At 29.9% G+C, this 20,861-nt stretch overlaps 7 protein-coding genes and 1 non-coding gene across 8 annotated transcripts, besides 12 other annotated features; 3 read left to right on the top strand and 5 right to left on the bottom strand.

Moving 5' to 3' along the window:
• Window positions 1–235: 235 nt before the first annotated feature.
• Window positions 236–1,063, bottom strand: TVAGG3_0100960 (uncharacterized protein; the record flags this gene model as incomplete). Its single annotated transcript, XM_001307148.1, has 1 exon — window positions 236–1,063. The coding sequence occupies one exon, from the start codon at window positions 1,061–1,063 to the stop codon at window positions 236–238; it is 828 nt and encodes a 275-aa protein (XP_001307149.1).
• Window positions 1,064–1,693: 630 nt separating this feature from the next.
• Window positions 1,694–1,896: a mobile genetic element.
• A 152-nt stretch (window positions 1,897–2,048) lies between these two features.
• Window positions 2,049–2,597, bottom strand: TVAGG3_0100940 (zebrafish ch211-108c17.2-related family; the record flags this gene model as incomplete). Its single annotated transcript, XM_001307149.1, has 1 exon — window positions 2,049–2,597. One exon carries the CDS (start codon window positions 2,595–2,597, stop codon window positions 2,049–2,051), a length of 549 nt encoding a protein of 182 aa, XP_001307150.1.
• Window positions 2,598–3,462: 865 nt separating this feature from the next.
• Window positions 3,463–3,492: a terminal%2Cinverted (terminal inverted repeat of MuDR-3_TvMULE3 transposon ID:TVAGG3_0100920).
• Window positions 3,463–6,461: a mobile genetic element.
• TVAGG3_0100930 (MULE transposase domain-containing protein) lies at window positions 4,082–4,933 on the bottom strand (the record flags this gene model as incomplete). The annotated part of the gene is made up of 1 exon (XM_051222792.1): window positions 4,082–4,933. The coding sequence occupies one exon, from the start codon at window positions 4,931–4,933 to the stop codon at window positions 4,082–4,084; it is 852 nt and encodes a 283-aa protein (XP_051107778.1).
• Window positions 6,432–6,461: a terminal%2Cinverted (terminal inverted repeat of MuDR-3_TvMULE3 transposon ID:TVAGG3_0100920).
• Window positions 6,462–8,376: 1,915 nt separating this feature from the next.
• Window positions 8,377–8,398: a mobile genetic element.
• Window positions 8,377–8,398: a terminal%2Cinverted (terminal inverted repeat of Kolobok-1_TV transposon ID:TVAGG3_0013400).
• Window positions 8,399–8,720: 322 nt separating this feature from the next.
• Window positions 8,721–8,934: a mobile genetic element.
• Window positions 8,935–12,255: 3,321 nt separating this feature from the next.
• Window positions 12,256–12,328, top strand: TVAGG3_0100890. The gene has a single exon. It is a non-coding gene; the product is annotated as a tRNA-Thr (tRNA).
• Window positions 12,329–12,608: 280 nt separating this feature from the next.
• Window positions 12,609–13,422, bottom strand: TVAGG3_0100880 (tetraspanin family; the record flags this gene model as incomplete). Its single annotated transcript, XM_001307150.1, has 1 exon — window positions 12,823–13,422. The coding sequence occupies one exon, from the start codon at window positions 13,420–13,422 to the stop codon at window positions 12,823–12,825; it is 600 nt and encodes a 199-aa protein (XP_001307151.1).
• A 58-nt stretch (window positions 13,423–13,480) lies between these two features.
• On the top strand, window positions 13,481–14,149 carry TVAGG3_0100870 (uncharacterized protein; the record flags this gene model as incomplete). Its single annotated transcript, XM_001307151.1, has 1 exon — window positions 13,481–14,149. One exon carries the CDS (start codon window positions 13,481–13,483, stop codon window positions 14,147–14,149), a length of 669 nt encoding a protein of 222 aa, XP_001307152.1.
• A 582-nt stretch (window positions 14,150–14,731) lies between these two features.
• Window positions 14,732–15,757, bottom strand: TVAGG3_0100860 (TBP aldolase IIB domain protein domain-containing protein; the record flags this gene model as incomplete). Its single annotated transcript, XM_001307152.2, has 1 exon — window positions 14,764–15,750. The coding sequence occupies one exon, from the start codon at window positions 15,748–15,750 to the stop codon at window positions 14,764–14,766; it is 987 nt and encodes a 328-aa protein (XP_001307153.1).
• Window positions 15,758–17,486: 1,729 nt separating this feature from the next.
• TVAGG3_0100850 (uncharacterized protein) lies at window positions 17,487–19,206 on the top strand (the record flags this gene model as incomplete). The annotated part of the gene is made up of 1 exon (XM_001307153.1): window positions 17,728–18,981. One exon carries the CDS (start codon window positions 17,728–17,730, stop codon window positions 18,979–18,981), a length of 1,254 nt encoding a protein of 417 aa, XP_001307154.1.
• A 196-nt stretch (window positions 19,207–19,402) lies between these two features.
• Window positions 19,403–19,437: a mobile genetic element.
• Window positions 19,403–19,437: a terminal%2Cinverted (terminal inverted repeat of Kolobok-1_TV transposon ID:TVAGG3_0013400).
• A 226-nt stretch (window positions 19,438–19,663) lies between these two features.
• Window positions 19,664–19,693: a terminal%2Cinverted (terminal inverted repeat of MuDR-3_TvMULE3 transposon ID:TVAGG3_0100830).
• Window positions 19,664–20,716: a mobile genetic element.
• Window positions 20,687–20,716: a terminal%2Cinverted (terminal inverted repeat of MuDR-3_TvMULE3 transposon ID:TVAGG3_0100830).
• Window positions 20,717–20,861: the final 145 nt, after the last annotated feature.

Below are 20,861 nucleotides of genomic sequence, written 5' to 3'. Positions count from 1 at the left end.
TATTCTAACCTATATAAATATATCAATAATCTAAAATGATTATAGTCTGAACTATATTTTACCAGATTATCAAATATAAGAGAAATGAAATAAGGCATAAAAATATCATAGCATAATTATTGGATAAATGCATTAATAAATTATTTATATCATAATGAGAAAAAATCAAAATAAGAAAATGAGCATAATAATAATTTAATTAAAAACAAAAACAATAAATAAAATGTAATTTTCGTTAATCAAAGTCATCAATGTCTTCGTCTTCTGATTCCCATTCGGACTTGAAAACTTGATAATCTCCTCCTGGTACACTCTGAATGGATTTTTTGTATTTGTTCTGTTTTTTAGAACCTTTTGTAACAGTTTTTTGTTTCAATATCATTTTGGAGTAACAATTCTCTTCAAATGGTTTGACACAATCTTCTGGAAGTGGGGGAAGATGTAATGCTTTTTGTATATCTCCGAGAAAATGCTCTGGATCATTCCATTCTAAGATTGCAACGTTAACTCTAATGTTAATGTTCTTCCAGGCTCTTGATTTGTCCAAATAGCATGCAATTTTGGAGTTAAACGCTTCATTCATGCAGGTAGATCCAATGGAAGAAACTTTGGAAACTATGGGTGTCCACTTGTGAACCCAGTCATAGAGCATGAATTGAAGTTGGATCGAATTGACACCTTTTTGCCATTCAAAGCATTTGTAATTGTGCGGTTCGCAAAAAGAATGATTGCCTACGTAATGGTAGACACAATCCTCCCATATTTTCGTACGTTTGTCAATATTTTCTTCGGCAAAACATGACCAAAGCCACATACTTAGGCTTGCATTCAGACCCCAGAAAGGTCTCTCTATTTTTTCAATCTTCTGAGTCTTGTCGTTGAAAACTTCAACTGTATTATGAGAAGCTGAGAACTTTGTAAAATCTTTTGAGATATTTTTTGATACATGACCTGGATCGAATCTTTCAAGATGAGAGACGCCAAATTCTTTAAAGACAGAGACACTTTTGTTATTTCGGTCTTTAATTATCTCATACCGAAATGGCTCACAAAAAAGTGACATTTTTGGCGCCAATAATTTGATTTTTCTGATTCTTTCTATTTAGATATATTTATTTAATATTCATATTCCTTTATATTGCCTCATATTATTTCCCATTTTTAATCATATTATACAAATCTTTAATAATTTTAATGTTTTGAGCTTCAAAATCTTGTTCTAACTATTTTCATTCATATATCCTAGAAAAAATTAAAAAGTTTTTTAGAAATAAAAATGTTTGTATGTAAAGTATTGAAAATATTCTAGATGAGAAGACATTCTCCAGAAGAGATTGATATTGATTGGCTTTGTGAAGCCATCACAAAATCAAATAATGGAGTTAAGTTAACTGATATTTGCGCGAAAGCTAAAATAAATCATGAAGGCAGAGTTATATATAATCATACTATCTTAAAGTATTCCTAGAAATTTCCAAAATTAACCGAAATATAACTGTACAGAATTACTATTTTCGAGATAAAATTCATATGGAAATACTAATTCATAACGCTTTATGTTATATAAAAATTTAATTTATAAAAAATTTCAAAAAATCAAATTTTAACACAATGAATATAACTGCAATCGAGGTTTTTGACGATTGATTCTTACGAGAAGTTTTCCAAACTTTGAGTTAATGTCAAGACATTAACTCAAAGTTTGGAAGTCTAATAAGGGGAATTGTAGGCTATGAGGTACTGATTATATATCAGTGCCTCATAGCCTGCAATTCCCATTAGAAATCGGAGAAACTTTGTCCGCATAACTGATGATGCGGACAAAGTTTCTCCCATTTTCTACTTAGAAGGAAAGGGCAAGAGGTATATAGGTACACTATATATCTCTTGCCCTTTCCTTCTTACCTAAAGACTTCCAATCTTATTTTTTTTCCAATTTTTCCCCTAAATTTAAATCTTATATAATATAAATAAAATGCATAATATCAATCACAAAAATTAATGTTTATTTTTTTAATTAAAATTGCCGCGCAATTTAAGGTTTTCTGTCACTTTTTTGTGAGCCATTTCGGTACGAAACAATTTCGGTCTTTGATAATCTCTTTAACATCTTTCAAGATATTGTATTTCTTTAATTGCTTCAAGATGATTCGAGTTCCAGCACTTTCCATATTGTTGGAAGCTCCGGAATACTGAGCATGCTGTCTGTTTCCACCAATATGGTTGATGTTCACGCATGCAAGAACTCTTTTTGTGACAGCATCGAGCGCAGTTACTGTACAACTTGGCGAGTTTCGCCTGTGCGTCCATCTTGCATCAATGGATAAGTAACCACTGAAGGACTTTCTCGACAGCATTAGGGAAATACTTTTAAGTCTTCTAATCTTATCGTCACAAAATCTCTGTTGTCTCATGACACCACTCTTCACAGGGGGCTTAGTTCCACAAAGAGAAAGAAAGCGAGCACCTTTTGTATATGGCATTCCGGTCATTATGCAAGCACCAAGCATCTGTCGCGCTGAGAGTCGACGACATTCGTGGAGTAAAATGTTATGCATTGCCTTTGTTTTCCGTTTTGGGTGAACAATATGGCCCATACAACAAAAAAAAAATGAAATCCCGCCAAAAGTGAAAATTGAATAAAAAGTAATAATTAATAAATATATACTATATCATTAGATGAATATTTTGGAATAACATTTTAAAATCGAGGTTTTTCAATGGATAACGGTTCAATCAAAAATTAAAAAATGGAACATTTCTGTTGTTTCAAAATTCCAAAATAACGTTTCTATTCCTCTCAAAAGTAAAAATAAACTTTATTGGGGAAAAATATTTTTATTTTCCAAAAAAAAGAAAACCTTAAATGCAAATCTAATTTTGATGCTTTTGTTTGTGATTTTTTGGATTTCGAAAAAATTTGAAAATTCAGACAAGTTACCATTAACACTAATACGTTTCAGCGAGTCGGTCCCAACAGAGAAATTTTCATAAATCGGCGATATAATTTATTATTTCAGCAAAATATTCTCAGATCCAACTAGAATAAGGTCATATTATACAAATTTAGCAAAGGCTAGTTTCCTACCTATTCAATTAACTTTAATTTTAAATAATTCAAGACAATTCTCAAAATTACCTTAATAATCGCGTTCTCTTCGCAAAATGACGATTCATCATTCACTACCAGCATAACTGAGGGCTTGTGCTCACAGAATAATACAGATAATTTACTTATTAATGCAAAATTTAGTACCAAAAGGTAATCATAGAAGATACAAAAAAAGTTTCTTTATTTTGATTGCTGATTTTATTTCTTCTAAAATTTACCAAATCTAAAAAATCCAAAATTGAATGCTATTGAATTTCATGTTTATGTAACATATACTATTTATTATATAAGGAATAAAAATTTTATAGTTTTAATCAAAAATAAAGGTGTACTAAATGCATACAAAACAAGGCAAACCCAAATTTTAGCTAAAAGTGACAGGGAAAAAACGTTTAGTATTAAAAAAAAGACCGATGAGAGCTTCGTTCGAAATATAGAGGGAACTGAGAATGCGCAACCATTCTCAGGGAATATTGGATGCTATTCCCGTTCCCTCTGTATGGAAAATTGAGGTTTTCAAAGGGAGTTAAAATAATATCAAATTTATACTAATTTACTTCAAAATACAAAAGTATTTGACAGCTAAAATTAGTTACTTTAGCAAGCCTATCAATACCCTTTTACGATTATTGCTACTTTTTCGAAATAAAAGTAAAAACAAATTTATACTAATTTACTTCAAAATACAAAAGTATTTGACAGCTAAAATTAGTTACTTTAGCAAGCCTATCAATACCCTTTTACGATTATTGCTACTTTTTCGAAATAAAAGTAAAAACAAATTTATACTAATTTACTTCAAAATACAAAAGTATTTGACAGCTAAAATTAGTTACTTTAGCAAGCCTATCAATACCCTTTTACGATTATTGCTACTTTTTCGAAATAAAATAAATTTATTATCAAAAACCTTTTTTTCTTAGTAAAAATAAAAATGTTATTTTATATCAAGTTTTTATTCATAAATTTTTATAATGTTGTATAAATTTGAAGGTGGAAATCTGTAATAATTTTATCTTGAAAAGACTTGGCATTCTCAACAATGAATTGAGGGGTATTGCATCCAAATTCTGTAATTTGCGTGAGAATACTAAGCTTGATTTCCATTGGGATACTTAATTTCGAAAAATACTGGGTCATTCGTTTTTGAACCTTTGCTGCCTTGACAACTTTATCAAGTAGGTCATCTAAACCCAATTGAAGCGTATTTAAGTTTGCTGATGAGTTAACTATTAACGATTTAATTTTATCAGTGAGCATTATACATTTTTCTGTATCCAGTCTGATTGTAGACTTTTTTGGCTTTTTTTCAGATGGCAACGGATTTGGAATTTTGTCTCTGAGCCTTATATCTTGAGAAATTCTGTAATAAAATGAAGGAACGATAAAATCGATTAATTTCATCACAAATCGATCAAATCTCATGAAAATTGTTCCGCCAAAGTAGTAATATTTAATTTTTTTGTTAATCGATTCTGAAATGTTATTTGTGAGAGCTAAATTTTCATCTCTTTCAGCGGCTGTCCATCTTTCTTGGTTTGATATCCATTGATTTTGTATGTATTTTGAAAATTCTGGGAATTTTTCGGCTATTTCCAGAATTTTTTTGAACGTTGGTTCAATCCATTCTTTCTTGCCATTTCTGCCGTATGCAAGATAGTTCATTTTTGTATCTAATATCAATTTGTCTGAACTCTCAAATGCATAATCTTTCAAATTTTTTCTGAACGCCCTCATTACATGAACTGCACACCAATGAAGGATAACTTCTGGAAAAGAGTTGATAATCGCATTTTCGATTTCTTGTGCACAATCTGACATAAAATATTTTGGTTTTACTTTTGCCCAGTTAAAAAATGCCTTGAGACAGAATGCAATATTTTCTGAAGTGTTTGGATAAACGACAAATTGAAAAATTGGGAATGCATGTGTATTTGGAAATTTGGCTGATATCATGTAAAACAACATTTTAAATTCAAGTAATGAATGGGTTGCATCAATAAAATGCTCTTTCACAATTTTGATTATGTCCAGAAATTTGAAAGAAGCATAATAAAAGATTAATTTCTTTGGTTTGTTGTAATTATCGACATCGAAATAAATTAAATCTTTTGGTGACTCTTGTTCTTTGATACCCTTAAATAATTGAGTTGACTTGAATTGATTATCATCGTACTTTTGAATACCTTTGATCTTTTTATTTCCTTTTTCCTGAATTGTTTTCATTTGATCTGAAGATGCATTCAAAAAAGATGGCCTGTTAAGTGGATCATCCAGATCAAGTTTTTTGTCGCATTCAATTTGAGCCATTTTCGGATCACCCCCTGTTTTATAAAATTAATAAGTACCCGACGATAGCATTGTGATAATGTGTGGTATTTCTTTGTCTCATCTTTGATTTGATTGTGATTATGTGTTCCATTATATTCTGTTAGGATATATTCTTCATCATCCTTTAGAAATGAGATACATGCTTCATATTTATCTGCACTGCACCTGAATTTTAATTTTATTTCCCCTAAATTTGGATTTTTTTTAATTGATATGGACAACCTGCATGGCATTCGTTATCAATGACAGCTTTCATAGCATCAATATAAGATAGCCTTTCTTTAAGTTCGCATGGTGTATCGATATGCATCAAAAAAATGAAATGAAATTTCAATATCAAAAAAAGCACAAAATTTGAAAAAATTCACAAATCTCGGTTTCTGAAAGAAAATGGCCTCTTAAACTTTGTGCATATATTCATCTATAAGACACATTGTATCCATATATTATTTAGCCAACACAACTTATCTGGTATCGAGAAAATTCAAAAAAAGCACAAAATTTGAAAATTGCTCGGTTCTACATTCAAAATAAATTTCATTAATTTTTACGTACATATTAAGCTACTTATCTTCTACATATATAATCTTCATTAGATATATACATGATAAATAAAATTCATAAAACATTAAAAATCAAAAAATTAGATGAACCTTGGCAATTAAACTTTATTAAATAATAGTTGTTTATAAATTATATTATATTATCATTTAATATTATTTTGATAATGAAGATTTTATTTTGCAATAATATAAACGAATTTTTTTACCTTATGAACATTTGATGGAAATATGCAAATTTAAAATAATAAAGAAAGCCGCGAGCGAAGCAATCGGCTTAGTTCGAAGATTTTGATTCAAATCTTTGCTTATATTCCTTAAATTCTTTATGAAACTCGCAACAGTTCCATAAAAAATTTTAAATTCTAAACTGTCGAAATTACCGATCGGTAATCGCATCCTTCACGGGTGTATCATTTTTACAGGCGTGTCACTTTTAGCTAAAATTACCCCTACTCTACAAAACAAGGTATTTTTTACTCATCCAAAATATGTTAACAGTAAGGATGTCAATTTGGAAGAAAAGTGAGAAAATTCCTAAAATGCTAAAAATGAATTTTCCAAACGTATTTTTTTATCTCATTGTTTTGATTTTGAAAAAAATTTGGAGAGAAGAACTCTTCGTTTTTGAATTTTATCACGATGGTTTTAAAGTATATTAGACACATGTATTGGTATTACTATTTTTGTATATTTTGAGAGAAAATCCCTAAAAAGTGAGAAAATCTAAGACGGTTTGAGAAAATATATAAACTATTGAAAATTTGAATTAAACTTCTAATTTGGAAAAAAGAAATTTGGAAAGAAGAAAATTCAAAAATCGAGACTTAGACTCAGCATCAAATGGAGAACAAAATGTTTCTTCATATGAAGGAAAAAAATTTTCTTGTGAAGAAATAGAGTTTTTAAAATTTTATTGTATGTAATGAAATAAACAAATATTAAAATTATTTTTTGATAACAAGAAAATTCCCAATAGAAAATATTTGAGAGAAAGAAAAAAAGAAAATTGAAAAATATTACTCTCCTTTATATTTCATGAGATTTTAAATTTATTCTCATAAAATTGACATTTTTATACGTTTAGATGAAAATAAGTGATTTTGCTTGAAATAGAAATTATTATTTGCTTACAGCTATCAAATAGATTTTTGCTATTTTGATTAAAATTTGTTAATCAAATTAATAAATTTTTTCTAAATATCTTAAATATCTGGATCACTCACAAATACAATGAATTGAACGATAAAAATAATACAAACTCAACTAAGTTTCCTGTCTTTCAACTAAAAAAAATTATGCAAATTAAATTAAATTAAATTGTTTATTCAAATATAAAACAAAGATGAAGTAATTACAGTTATCATAAACTTTATGAATAACTCTGTAATTGGTTCAGATTTTCGTAAAAATATTTTTATTAATATCGATAAGAATACGTTTACCTACGATCACAACATATCAATAAACAAGAGTAGAGTGATTTTTATCATCGAAACTTTTTAAAAGCTGTAAGCTGGAAGGAAAAATCTTGTTTTTTCTGAGTTAGTTGTAGAACTATTGATGCACGAGTTATCATTGTGATGTAGAAGGATGTCAATGTACTGACTGAAGGATATGAAGTGAATTGAATTTCATTGCATTTCAATTTGATCAAAATTTGTTGAAATGATATGAATGTGTCAACATCTGTATCACTCTCTTTCACTCCTTCCCTATTCTTTCGAGAACGAAGCTAGCTCAGCTTTCGCTGAGCGAATTGACACTTTTGATGCCCTAAACGTACATGCTCTCAAATTTATCGAAAAAATTATACCACCTAAACTAGTATATTCTTATTTTAAATATGATATTATCCTTAGAATCCACACTAGAATATATTTAAATCAACTTTTAAAAAGTTCGAATCCTGCGCGTCTCACTTTTTAAATTTTCGAAAAGGAAAATTATATTCTCCTAAAATGAAAACAATTTTCCGAATTGACATCCTTATTAACAGTGCTATTTATATAATCAATATCCGAATTTCGAAATCATTTTGATGAAATCTTTATTTTAAAATTGAGTTGACTGTTAAAATCACCCGAGAAGAGGGATTATCTCAATGAAAAGTGCATAAAATAGCAAACGCACAAGATGGCACTATGCAGCTTTATATTGTTATACAGGATGAACATATAAAATGTTTGGAAAACACTTACTTCGTTCTACAAATGTGTATCTCTTTATATCAAAGATTCTTCTCAAATTATTGAGAGACTTCTCTCAAAAAAAGGAAAATTTGATAACTAAAAAAATTATGGCATAACCTCTCGTTTTGCATAGATATATATTTACATGGTCACAGAGCTTATTTTCATTGTCAAAACTTAAAAATTTTTAGTGGACTATACCCTTAATAATATTAAACTCCTTTTTTTTATTTAGGTACCCTATTCAATTTCTATCGTCACCATATGGAGAGGTCAGGCCCATATCATAAAACATTAAGTTTGGACTTACTAAGACATGTAAGAATTACCTTGCTTGTATAGGGGCATTAAATACTTTTAGATGCTAAAATCTTCAAAATTAATTTAATTTGATATTCAAAATATGCACGAAAACGTAAATAAATACGGATCTAGCTCTCACATATCTCTATTTTAAGCATTGATAAGTATTTCTACATTCTATTTTAAAAAATATTCAAATTTCACAATATTCTTTTCATTGGTAATCTACATATTAACGAGAATGTAGGGCTGTACAAGATTTAAAAAAACATTGCCGGGTTACCGTAGAGGCCTAAAAAAATCGCGCCTCGGCGGCAAGCCGCCTCGGCATTAAGAATGCGCATCTAAATTTTTATATGTCCTTCTTTCTTTTATTTTTCCCTTCCCTTTCTTTTCTTTTTCTTTTTTTCCCTCCTCTTGCTCTCATTTACCTTTTTTTTCCTTTTCTCATCATTTTTCAAAATTTTAAATTTTTATCAAAAATCTTGCCTATAAAAGCAGACTATGGAACCTTTTAATGCCTCTTAATCAATATTATACAGCATAAAGCATATTAAATGAAAGTAATTACGTATAAATTTATTTTATTATCTTATTTATTAATTCTTTAGCATGTATTGTTTAATATTAACTTTTCTGTACATTAAATATGATATCTCCAAAGTATGAATGCCTTGTAACGAAACGAAAACTTAATTTTATGTTGAATATTTGTCACAAACATTAGATTATTAAAATATATGTTGGATATCCCTTAGTATGAGACTTCATGACTCTTGTAGTCTAACGTGAGCTTTGGATTGCAAGCTCTGTGGTTACGAACATAAATTAATTGTAAAGTTTTCAAAATTTTTTATCGTTTTATCAGCATCTATTTTTCTTTAAAATAATATATTTGTATGAATACAATATTTAGTAATTTTTTTATTTCCCATAATTTCATTCAAAATTTCAGAAAAATTAATTTCTATTCAATATTATTTCAGCTTCAAAACACTTCATTCTTATAGATGTTGATTCACTAAAGTGTGATACTCAATGTCAAATATCAATGAAAATTGTTCTGCAAATTTATTTCACTTTTGACCTCACTTTTTCCGTAATTCAATTTTTTACTTTTAATATTTTAGATCTTCATAATATCATTTGAAAAATTAACCATATAAAAAAATCAAGTTAACAATTCACTTTTTCCGTAATTCAAAAATCAAAAATATAAATAATATATTTTTTTATCAAATATTATTATTATATTCTATGAAAAATGAGGTCCGGAAATTTGCGGATTCCCGTAACTCAATTTTACGGAAAAAGTGCAGTAAAACTATTCAAAATACGGGAAATTGGTGTAACTAATGATTTTACGGTAAATCACGGAAAGTCCCGGAAGAATATATGTGCCTATATGAAATTATACAAAAATGAATCAAACGCATTTTAAAAGATTGTTCTTGTATTATAAATGCTATTCGCAGATTTATTAGTTGAAGAAAATTACCAAATTTTTGCCGATTTACAAAAAATGATTTACAAGCATATTTTTATAAGGCTTTAAAAATCTTTAAAATGTGACCGGTGACGGAAATCCATGGTAACCAAACCGCGGTTCCCGTTTGGAATGCCATACGAGAATGATATACTTTTCATGTGTTTAGAAGTTTTAGCTTTAGTACTGTATTGTTGAAAAATTATTGAAGACTTTTTTCTTTTTGAGAAATTAATGCAATAACCAAGAGAGGAATTGCATATGCTGCGCACTAAAATTATAGAAATGTCTCTAATTAGACACAAATAGAGATATTCGGAAATAAAATTTGAAATTTTGATCAAAAACGCTATTTTCTAATCATTTTTATTTATTTAACTATATATAAAGTAATCTTTTCTATAATTTATACTTGATGGTTTAAAAGACGTTTAGACTCAAAATTTTACTGCATTTCATGTGGTAACTATGCTTTATCACTAACTACCTCCTTGTTTTCAACCTGAAAACATATATTATACCTCCAATGCAGGTATTACCAACAAATTGCAATTTGGCTATGTCTAAATTTTCGCAAAGAAAGAGGAGTAAAGTCCCATTTATAGAATTCGAGCTATATTAGAATGCAACTTAGACAAAAGGTTACAGTTTCAATACACATATTCAAAAATTTGCATTCGAAATTTAAGATAAAGTACAATTTCCAAAAAAGAGTATCGAAAGTGCACAAATATGCATTTACATGCTTACACTAGCTTGCACTAGTATTAATAATTTTTGAAATTAATTTTCAAATTATTCCCATACCTTTTGCAAAATTTTATGCTTATGATTCTAAGCATAGTTTAAGCGATCTCGAATTTGAATTGCTAAGAAAAAATAATTAGTAAAAAATTTGTCTATGCATTCTGTATGATGCAACTAACTATATTAGTAGCATACCTAAAATCTTTTCAATATTTTTGAGGGAATTTGAATGGTACCGGTTGAGAGCTTTTTTTAATTAAGGTACTATTTCGATAGAATTTGAATGGTACCCCTTCAATTTTGTGAGGGACCCCCTTTCATTTTTTGAATAGGGTACCTTAAATGAAAAAAGGACCTTACATAAATTTAAATTCAAGTTTATTATTATGAATTATTAGAAAATTATTAGACAAATATAGCATAATCATAAATTTCTAAGAAGTATGGTGATATATCTTTAGAATAGGATAGTTTTTTATTATTTTATCTGTAAAATAGTTCATAGCAACAACATATGATCAATGAAATCATCTAAAACAATCATAAAAATAGCGATAAACACATTGTAAAGAAGAGTGTTGCTGAGCAAAATATAGATAAACTAAAAGAAATGCTGCTAAGCGATTTAAAGTCAGACCAATATGTCACAAAGTAAAAGAAAACACTAAGAAATCCGAGAATCCATTGTAAGGCCCTGAATGCAGACCAACTCTCGAAAAATTGAAAAATAATGAAAGTTGTTGCAATAGATGCGACTAATATTGTAATAAATATATTATTACTGGACCTGATTCCACCTCGATTTTGGTTCATCCCTTCTATTTCGACATCATCTAACATATTAAACGATTATTTTCAATTCAAATTGCTTTAGATAAAATTTTATGTAAATTTTGATAAAATATTATCAACCAAACATCAGATAGTTGCGTCTCAATCAAAATATTTATCTTTGGATATTCAATAAAAGTTGAATTAGGAGTGATTTATAAAATAATCTATTTATGATCTATAATACAAACAAACAGTAACAGGCAATGCAAATAACAAAGGTTTTGAACAAATGTTCACATGAATAAAAATATTATTAAAAAGTTTTGATTAATTTGCGTAAGGTAATAAGTCATTACATAGTTTCTTAAAATCCTGCGGAATTTGGCCTTTACATGAAGGGCAAGAATTAGAATCGTGATTTGCGAGACATTTTACGTGGCATAATGCATTACAGCATGGTAATGTTGAAACAAGTTCTGAACTTTGAAATAAATTACCGCAGAAAATGCATTTACATTGCAAAATATCTTTAAGATTTTCAGATTCGCGAGCTTCCAGTTTTTGTTTTTCAATTATTTTTTTATCAATATCTGTAGATTTCTTTTGAGCATCATTGAATGCTCTAAAAATTTGGCCGAATTTGAATTGGGATGAGTAAATGATGTCATAAAAAATTGACAAAAAGTGGAAAATATCTGATGAATATGTTTGATTTTATAATGTATTCAAAATAATTTTTAAAAACAACAAGCCTGCGTAGCATAGTGGTTATTGCGTGCGCCTTGTAAGCGCAAGGTCGCCGGTTCAACTCCGGTCGTAGGCAAATCTTTTTTATTTTTTTTAATCCAAAAATATCATTGCAAGTTTGGAAGAAACAATATGAATTTTTATGTTACACAAATGCCATAACTGCCGTCCATTTAAATTAAAACAATATCTTAAATCTGTATGGAGAAATACTGGTTTATGTATAAAACTCATACTCGTTCTTGAAGAAAACATACATAAGTTTGTAATTGGTGCACTAAGAGATGAATCAGATGGGCTCTTTTATGCGACATTTTTGTTTTGATACATGAATATCTAAGGGGAAGAAATTCTGGTTATAAAATATCTCTCAGTGATATCTAATTACTTATATATGATATTTGTTCAAGAAAAAAAAATATGGAAATATTACAAAAAATATAAACTATATAGAGTTTATTAAATAACATGATTGTAATATAAAGCAACAAAATTGTTCTGAAAATCGAGTTAATGATGATTAATTGAAGTTCAGAAACGAAATCAATAAAAAATTGAATAAAATAGAAATTAATCGCCTGTTAGTAAGAGTCTGTTCTCGTGATCACCATTTCCTTTAACAGAAGAGATGAATATCATATCTATAACACCCATTGAAATAAGAAATGCCAAAAGGAAAGCTCCTGAGCTACTAACATTAGACATGAAAGCTCCAGTTAGAGCACTGTAGCATGGATTCTTCTTTGATTCTGTGCAGTTATCATCAGTATATTCACCAACTTCCATAAATCCGCAACATTTAAGCTTTGACTGAACGTTTGCCACGGCATCTGTATTATAATTATCTCTCCAATGTGTTCTAATACCATCAAAAAAGAAAAGTGGAGTTAAAGCCCAAATAAATCCGTAATATGCTTCTATTAATAGAGCGAAAACAGATACACTAATGTGCATATAATAAACGAGTGTAGATTCCGTAAAAATGTATAATGTAATCAATATTGCTGTCGCCATGAATGAAAAAGCTACTAATTGAGAAATAATTATTGGTTTTTGTACTAAAGTGAATAAACCTGAGTCAACAATCCAACTCTCATTTGAAATTACTGCAAGTATACTTGCAAAGATGCACAAAACTGTAATAAGAAGTGCTATATACAGTCTGTTCATCTTTTTTAAAAAAGGTGACAAATTCTTGTACGATTATTTTTTCATAAAAGTGACAAATATGGAAGAGTCAAAATGTACAATTGTTTCACATATTTTTAAGTTTGGAGATAATAAGGAGTTGAAATATGTTATACTAGACCATAAAACGAATAAACGTGAAGTTAAAAATGGTAAAGAAATTGAATCTTTTAAAATGATTCAAGATTATTGGTTAAAATTTCCAAAAAGTAATACTAATTTACAAAAAAAGGAAGTAACTGTCAAAACAGAAAAGCTTCCTACTCCAATTATTACTCCAAGTCCAATAGAAGTAAAACATGAAAATATTCAAAAAGAAGAAAAGCATGTTAAACAAGAAATTATAGTAAAAGCAGAAGAAACACCGAAACATGAAAAAGAACGTAAAGAAGAAAAGCATGAAAAAGAAAAACCGGAAAAAACAGAGAAAAACAGCAAAAAAGAAAAACAAACTAAAAGAAAAACTTCGAAAAAGGATAAAATGGTCGTTGTCAAACCTAAAACATCACAACATAACCTTTGGAAGGATCAAATCCAAGTTGAAATTTTGGGTTACAAAAATTACGATAATAAACAGTACATTTGCATCAGAAATGGCAGTGATGGGTACAAATTAGTTGAATTAAGTGAAGCAAAAAATAAGTTTCCTGCTCAATTAGCAACATTTTTAGAAAACTTCATAACTTTTAGAGATGAAGATACTCTATGAGAATTCTGTTAATACTAAATGTTTATTTTGTTTGTATCAATACTATTTAAATTCTAATATTATATTCTGTTTTAAAATTGATATTTAATCAATATTTATGGTACACAATAGCTAGCATCATATACCACTTATATATGATCATAAATAAATAAAACAATTCAAGATATAAGAAATTTATATATTTGATTTCAAACTGTTATCTCGTTTGACAATATATTATTCATAGCCTTTGAACAAATAAGTGAAAGTGGTTCCACTCTGATACGTTAACAAACTTCAATCGTGAAGGATACATGAAATAATTTGTCTCAAATGTGTTCGATCTAGCGATACATAACAATTTCGATCCAAATACTTGTAGATACTTCTATTTCTTGAATCAAATTGTTCTATATATATTAACAAACAACAATTCACATCTCAAATTGAATCTTTCGAAGTTCCTTGATGTTCTATCTGATGGAAAAGATCAGAGAATCGTAGTTGGTAACCAAGCTCCGATTTTATGCAAAACATAGAAGAATTGCATACAAATTAAATCAAATATGAGCAAAGACAATAAATCAATACAAAAAAATCGAATTATATATTATAAGCGGAAAGACAGTTTTCGTTTAGTCGAAAGCATGGCCAGCGCAGCCGAGGACTTCCTTATCCTTGCGCATGTACATCTCTGTAAGCTTTGTACGAGCTTCACCGAGGTACTGGCGTGGGTCGAACCATTCTGGGTGCTCAACGAAGAGGCGGCGGATTGTGCCTGTCATGACCATACGGCCATCAGAGTCGATGTTGATCTTGCAGACAGCAGACTTGGAAGCCTCACGAAGCTGAGCTTCTGGGATGCCGACGGCTTCTGGCATGTGGCCACCGTACTTGTTGACCATTTCGACGTACTCCTGTGGGATGGAGGATGAGCCGTGGAGAACGATTGGGAAGCCTGGGAGCTTCTTCTCGATCTCGTGGAGGATGTCGAGACGGATTTCAGCCTTTGTGCCCGGTGGGAACTTGTAAGCACCATGGGATGTGCCGATAGCGATAGCGAGTGAGTCAACGCCTGTCTTGGAGACGAAGTCCTGAACTTCCTCTGGGCGTGTGTATGTGTGGTGTTCAGCCTTGACATCATCTTCAACACCAGCGAGAACGCCGAGTTCGCCTTCGACTGTAACGTAGTCTGGGCGGGAGTGAGCGTACTCGACAACCTTCTTTGTAAGAGCAACGTTCTCGTCGTATGGGAGGTGGGAACCATCGATCATGACGGATGAGAAGCCAAGATCAATGCAGGACTTGCAAAGTTCGAAGGAGTCACCGTGATCGAGGTGGAGAACGATTGGGATGAGCTTGTGCTCTGGATGGATTTCCTTAGCGAATTCAGCAGCACCCTGAGCCATGTAGCGGAGCATTGTCTGGTTAGCGTACTTACGAGCACCAGCAGAAACCTGAAGAATAACTGGAGACTCTGTCTTGACGGAAGCTGTGATGATAGCCTGGAGTTGTTCAAGGTTGGAGAAGTTGTATCCTGGGATAGCATAACCACCCTTGACAGCCTTAGCGAAGATATCCTTGGAGTTAACAAGGCCAAGTGACTTGTATGAAACAGCCATTGGAAAAATGAAGTTACTTCTTATCTGTCAAATTCTTGGTTAACGATTGGTCAGCTTTGTGAGGGGTGATCCCTTTTGGTCGCCTCAACTGCTCTCAATTTTTCAATAATTCATAGAATTTTTTGAATGTGATCGTCATTGAATTCTCATCGTCATGGAGAAAAAATCTGAGACGAACGACCACTCCAGATTTTGAACTTTTGTTCCGAAGCAATATCTTGTGGGACTTAAATAAATATGAAAATGACCCGGACAGGTAAAAAGAAAGACAATTGCAGAAATCATTAAGTGAGCCATAGCTTCTGGATAGTTTCATAACAATTTTTATAATATAAATAATAAGTGCTGGTTATTTAACTATGTTTTGGTTCAAAAATTTACGAATTTTTTCACACATCATTCAAATTGCAATAAATTTTGAAATTTTAAGCGGAATGTCAATATCCAGTACCTAATTTAATTATAATTATAGTTTATGGTGATCAATAAATCGATTTCAATATAATTTTCGGAAACTTTGCAATGAAAGGAAATCATCATGACGTCTTTGTATCATGTTGATACACATGCATATTATGGCTATTTATCAAACCTAGAATTTCGGAAACTATTGTCATCGAAAGAAAATCATTCAAGGAACGTAATCATAAGAGCTGATATATCTAATCAAGTAGGATTATTGTCTTATTTGATGAAAATGATTCAATTATCATCTGCTTTCTTTGTAGATCTATTCTCTATTATAAGGTAGTCACAAAATCTAAGTAGTGAGGCTCTCAAAAATTGAACCGTACTCCATACAAAAGTTGTGTACCCTCACTACTTAGATTTTGTGGCCTTCAATTGAGAGGTTAGTTTTGATAGAGCACGTTATAAAATTAAAAGGGAAAAATAAATAAAATTTAAACATTTAATTATATATAATTTAAGGAGTGTAATTCCAAATTTTCTAAAAACTATTCAAATTTGAGCATTTTTTTGGAAATAGTAAATCTAATATGTACATCTAATAACAACATGATTCATCACCTTTTCAAGCTCTGCAGTCAATTTTTTGAAATTTGATTGAAATAAATGTAGCAAAAATTACATTTCATTAGGGAATATATGAGTTTCTCTGGAAACAGGCTGATAAATTTTAAATTTTGTCCAATCAACATGAATGCATTGAGAAATTTGGATTGATTTTCTGGTAGAATCTGAAACAATTCAACCATGTATAAATGGATCATGTAATCATCATGAAATGTTAGTGTTAGAGTTCAAAAGAAACAGAATGAGTGGAAATCAAACACAATCTGAATAATTTTAAACGTATACGATCTTTAAGTTTGTATTTTGAATTCTACATATATGATTGTGTAATTCGTTCTTTCAAATTTTCGGATTCAGGCATGTTTTGATAAAATTCATTCCCAAAAACGTCAATTAACAATTAAATTTAGTGTATTTTAAATATATATACGTATTATATTTTATAAATTATATTAAATTCGCAAAATTTTAAGTTTTAAACAAAAATAAAAAATGTTCAAAATATGAAATTATGCATAGGATATTAAAATTTACATGTTAGCAATTTTTTTGAATTGCTTTCAATTTTCATATTGAAATTTTTAAGATTTTTTTCTGAAATAATAAGCAAGAATATCAACCTAAATAATATTAAATTCCATGCGTTAATTTCCCCTCAAAAGTCATTGACCGCCTCTCAATCTAGATTTTGTGAGTACTTTAGTACTTTTGCTCATAGTAAATGTGGATGTATCTAGATTATTGTGGAATATCCGATTGATCTTAAAGCTTTATCAAGCTCTGAGAGCATTAAAGCGTTCTTATTTACTGCGAAAAAACAATTTACTGGGATTTCTATAATGAAAATGGTAGAAATTAGAAATCCTCTTTAAATATATCCTATTTTTAAACATGCTACTAATAATTTTTATTTTTTCGACGTTTTGAATTTTCATTTTTTTGATGGGATTTTTAGTTCACACTCTGAATTTTATAGGTGCAGTCACTTCCCCATTACAAAGATTCAACAAACCATCATACTTCATGAATATTACTGATGATTCATTCACCGTTAGTCCAATAATAAAATATCATCAAAATATAATTATTAATAAAACCACAAATGGCGAAATAGTTAAAAGTGTCACAACAGAGATAGAAACTGTTTACGAAGAGACATCTCCATTCCCAAGTCCAGAAGCTGAACCTGCCCAAACTCCAGATCAAGAACAACCTCAAACACCAACTTCTACACCGGAGCAATCTGAACCCCAAACGCCTGTTACAACTACTATTCCTCCAACAACAACTGAACCAACTCAATATTACACTGCAGCTCCAGAGCAGGCGTCAACATTCTATTCTACACCGATGTCAACAGTAGTTACACCTTCTTATCCAAAATCCACACCAATTTCAACTTCTACAACTTCTGAATCTCCAAAATCCACTCCAAAGCCAACAGAAGCTCCAAAACAAACTCCAAAACCAACTGAAGCTCCAAAACAAACACCAAAGCCAACAGAAGCTCCAAAACAAACACCAAAACCAACAGAAGCTCCAAAGCAAGCTCCAAAACCAACAGAAGCTCCAAAGCAAACTCCAAAGCCAACTGAAGCTCCAAAGCAAACTCCAAAGCCAACAGAAGCTCCAAAGCAAACTCCAAAGCCAACAGAAGCTCCAAAGCAAACTCCAAAACCAACAGAAGCTCCAAAGCAAACTCCAAAGCCAACAGAAGAACAAGGAAAGAGAAAGACAATTGATAAAACAAAGTATACATTAAAAGAATTAAACAAAATGATTGATGAATTAATCAAAGACACTGAAAATTATACTATTGAAGGAGAAAACGCAAAAGAACTTAAACAAAACATTAATTCTCTCAAATATTTCGATGTCTATCAAGAACACAAAGGTCCCAAACAATCAGCATGTACATTTGAATACAGCTTCAACAAACCTGTTAACATTCACAAGATTTCCTTTGCTCCAACATCAGATAAAGACCACGTCAAAGACTTCAACATCCATATTTTAAATGGAAGAAACACAGTCATTATACCTATGAACACAAGTTTGCCTGATACTTATGAATACGTTCAAGATTTCACCCTCCCTCATGTATTTAATACAGCAAAGGTTCAAATTTCCGATAAATCTGGAAGAACTAAAAAATGCACTATTCCTGAAGTTGCATTCTATGGTCCACTAAATTGAGCACCGTATATTTATGTTATTCCGAATAAAAAGTATATTTTTCAATTATTCAATATTTTTGTGATTCAATTATCCAAGTTTATCACATAAAAAGGAGTTTAAAGTAGCTACATATATATCTTACTCTTTCATTCCTATTAGAAACTTTGTCTATATCTCATAAATGTTGAATTTTGAGAAATGAATCATCGTTTGTATAGGGATTGTAATTATCTGAAATTAAATGTGTACTTAAAATTGCTTCTAGTTCATAACATATATAACAAATACTGTTTTGTTGACAATTCACATCTAAATTCATTAAAAATTGATATTGATTATGTAAAATCGATGCAGAAACTTTGCAATCTGTGTGGATTGATGCTCCAAATGTTAAAATCTACTTACGGCTGTAGGTTATAAATTTTCAAAAAATCCATAAGGGTGCCCTAAAGACGATAGACAATCCTCAGAAAAATTCGAAAAAAAAAATCAAAAATCGCAAAATTCCTGAATTCTTAACATCTTTTGGATTTTCTAAATCAGGTAGATATAGCATATTATGGCTAAGAATGATAATATATGAAAATCCAAAAAAGACTAATATTGATATATATGATGATGTAGGGTTGTTAAAAATATCAAAAATTAGCGTTTTGAAGACACCATGGTGTCTTATAATTTTCCCCTCCTTATTGGCGTGGAGTAGGGGTAATTTTAGCTAAAAGTGACACGCCTGTAAAAATGATACACCCGTGAAGGATGTGATTACCGATCGGTAATTTCGACAGTTTAGAATTTAAAATTTTTTATGGAACTGTTGCGAGTTTCATAAAGAATTTAAGGAATATAAGCAAAGATTTGAATCAAAATCTTAGACCTAAGCCGCTCGCTTCGCTCGCGCAAATTACAGAATTTGGATGCAATACCCCTCAATTCATTGTTGAGAATGCCAAGTCTTTTCAAGATAAAATTATTACAGATTTCCACCTTCAAATTTATACAACATTATAAAAATTTATGAATAAAAACTTGATATAAAATAACATTTTTATTTTTACTAAGAAAAAAAAAGGTTTTTGATAATAAATTTATTTTATTTCGAAAAAGTAGCAATAATCGTAAAAGGGTATTGATAGGCTTGCTAAAGTAACTAATTTTAGCTGTCAAATACTTTTGTATTTTGAAGTAAATTAGTATAAATTTGTTTTTACTTTTATTTCGAAAAAGTAGCAATAATCGTAAAAGGGTATTGATAGGCTTGCTAAAGTAACTAATTTTAGCTGTCAAATACTTTTGTATTTTGAAGTAAATTAGTATAAATTTGTTTTTACTTTTATTTCGAAAAAGTAACAATAATCGTAAAAGGGTATTGATAGGCTTGCTAAAGTAACTAATTTTAGCTGTCAAATACTTTTGTATTTTGAAGTAAATTAGTATAAATTTGTTTTTACTTTTATTTCGAAAAAGTAACAATAATCGTAAAAGGGTATTGATAGGCTTGCTAAAGTAACTAATTTTAGCTGTCAAATACTTTTGTATTTTGAAGTAAATTAGTATAAATTTGATATTATTTTAACTCCCTTTGAAAACCTCAATTTTCCATACAGAGGGAACGGGAATAGCATCCAATATTCCCTGAGAATGGTTGCGCATTCTCAGTTCCCTCTATATTTCGAACGAAGCTCTCATCGGTCTTTTTTTTAATACTAAACGTTTTTTTCCCTGTCACTTTTAGCTAAAATTTGGGTTTGCCATTGGCGTGTAGAAATAAATGCGCCAATAGATTGAAGAAGAAGAATTGTTTTTCTCTTAATGAACTTTAATCCTTTTGATATAAGAATATTAAAAACATTAATATAATTTCGATTTCGGAAATTAAATTTCCAAATTTTTTGTCG

This window comes from Trichomonas vaginalis, chromosome IV (assembly GCF_026262505.1).
Source record: "Trichomonas vaginalis G3 chromosome IV, whole genome shotgun sequence".
Lineage (NCBI taxonomy): Eukaryota > Parabasalia > Trichomonadida > Trichomonadidae > Trichomonas > Trichomonas vaginalis.
Note: the sequence above shows the minus strand (reverse complement) of the source record. Positions and strands in the feature narration are given on the sequence as shown.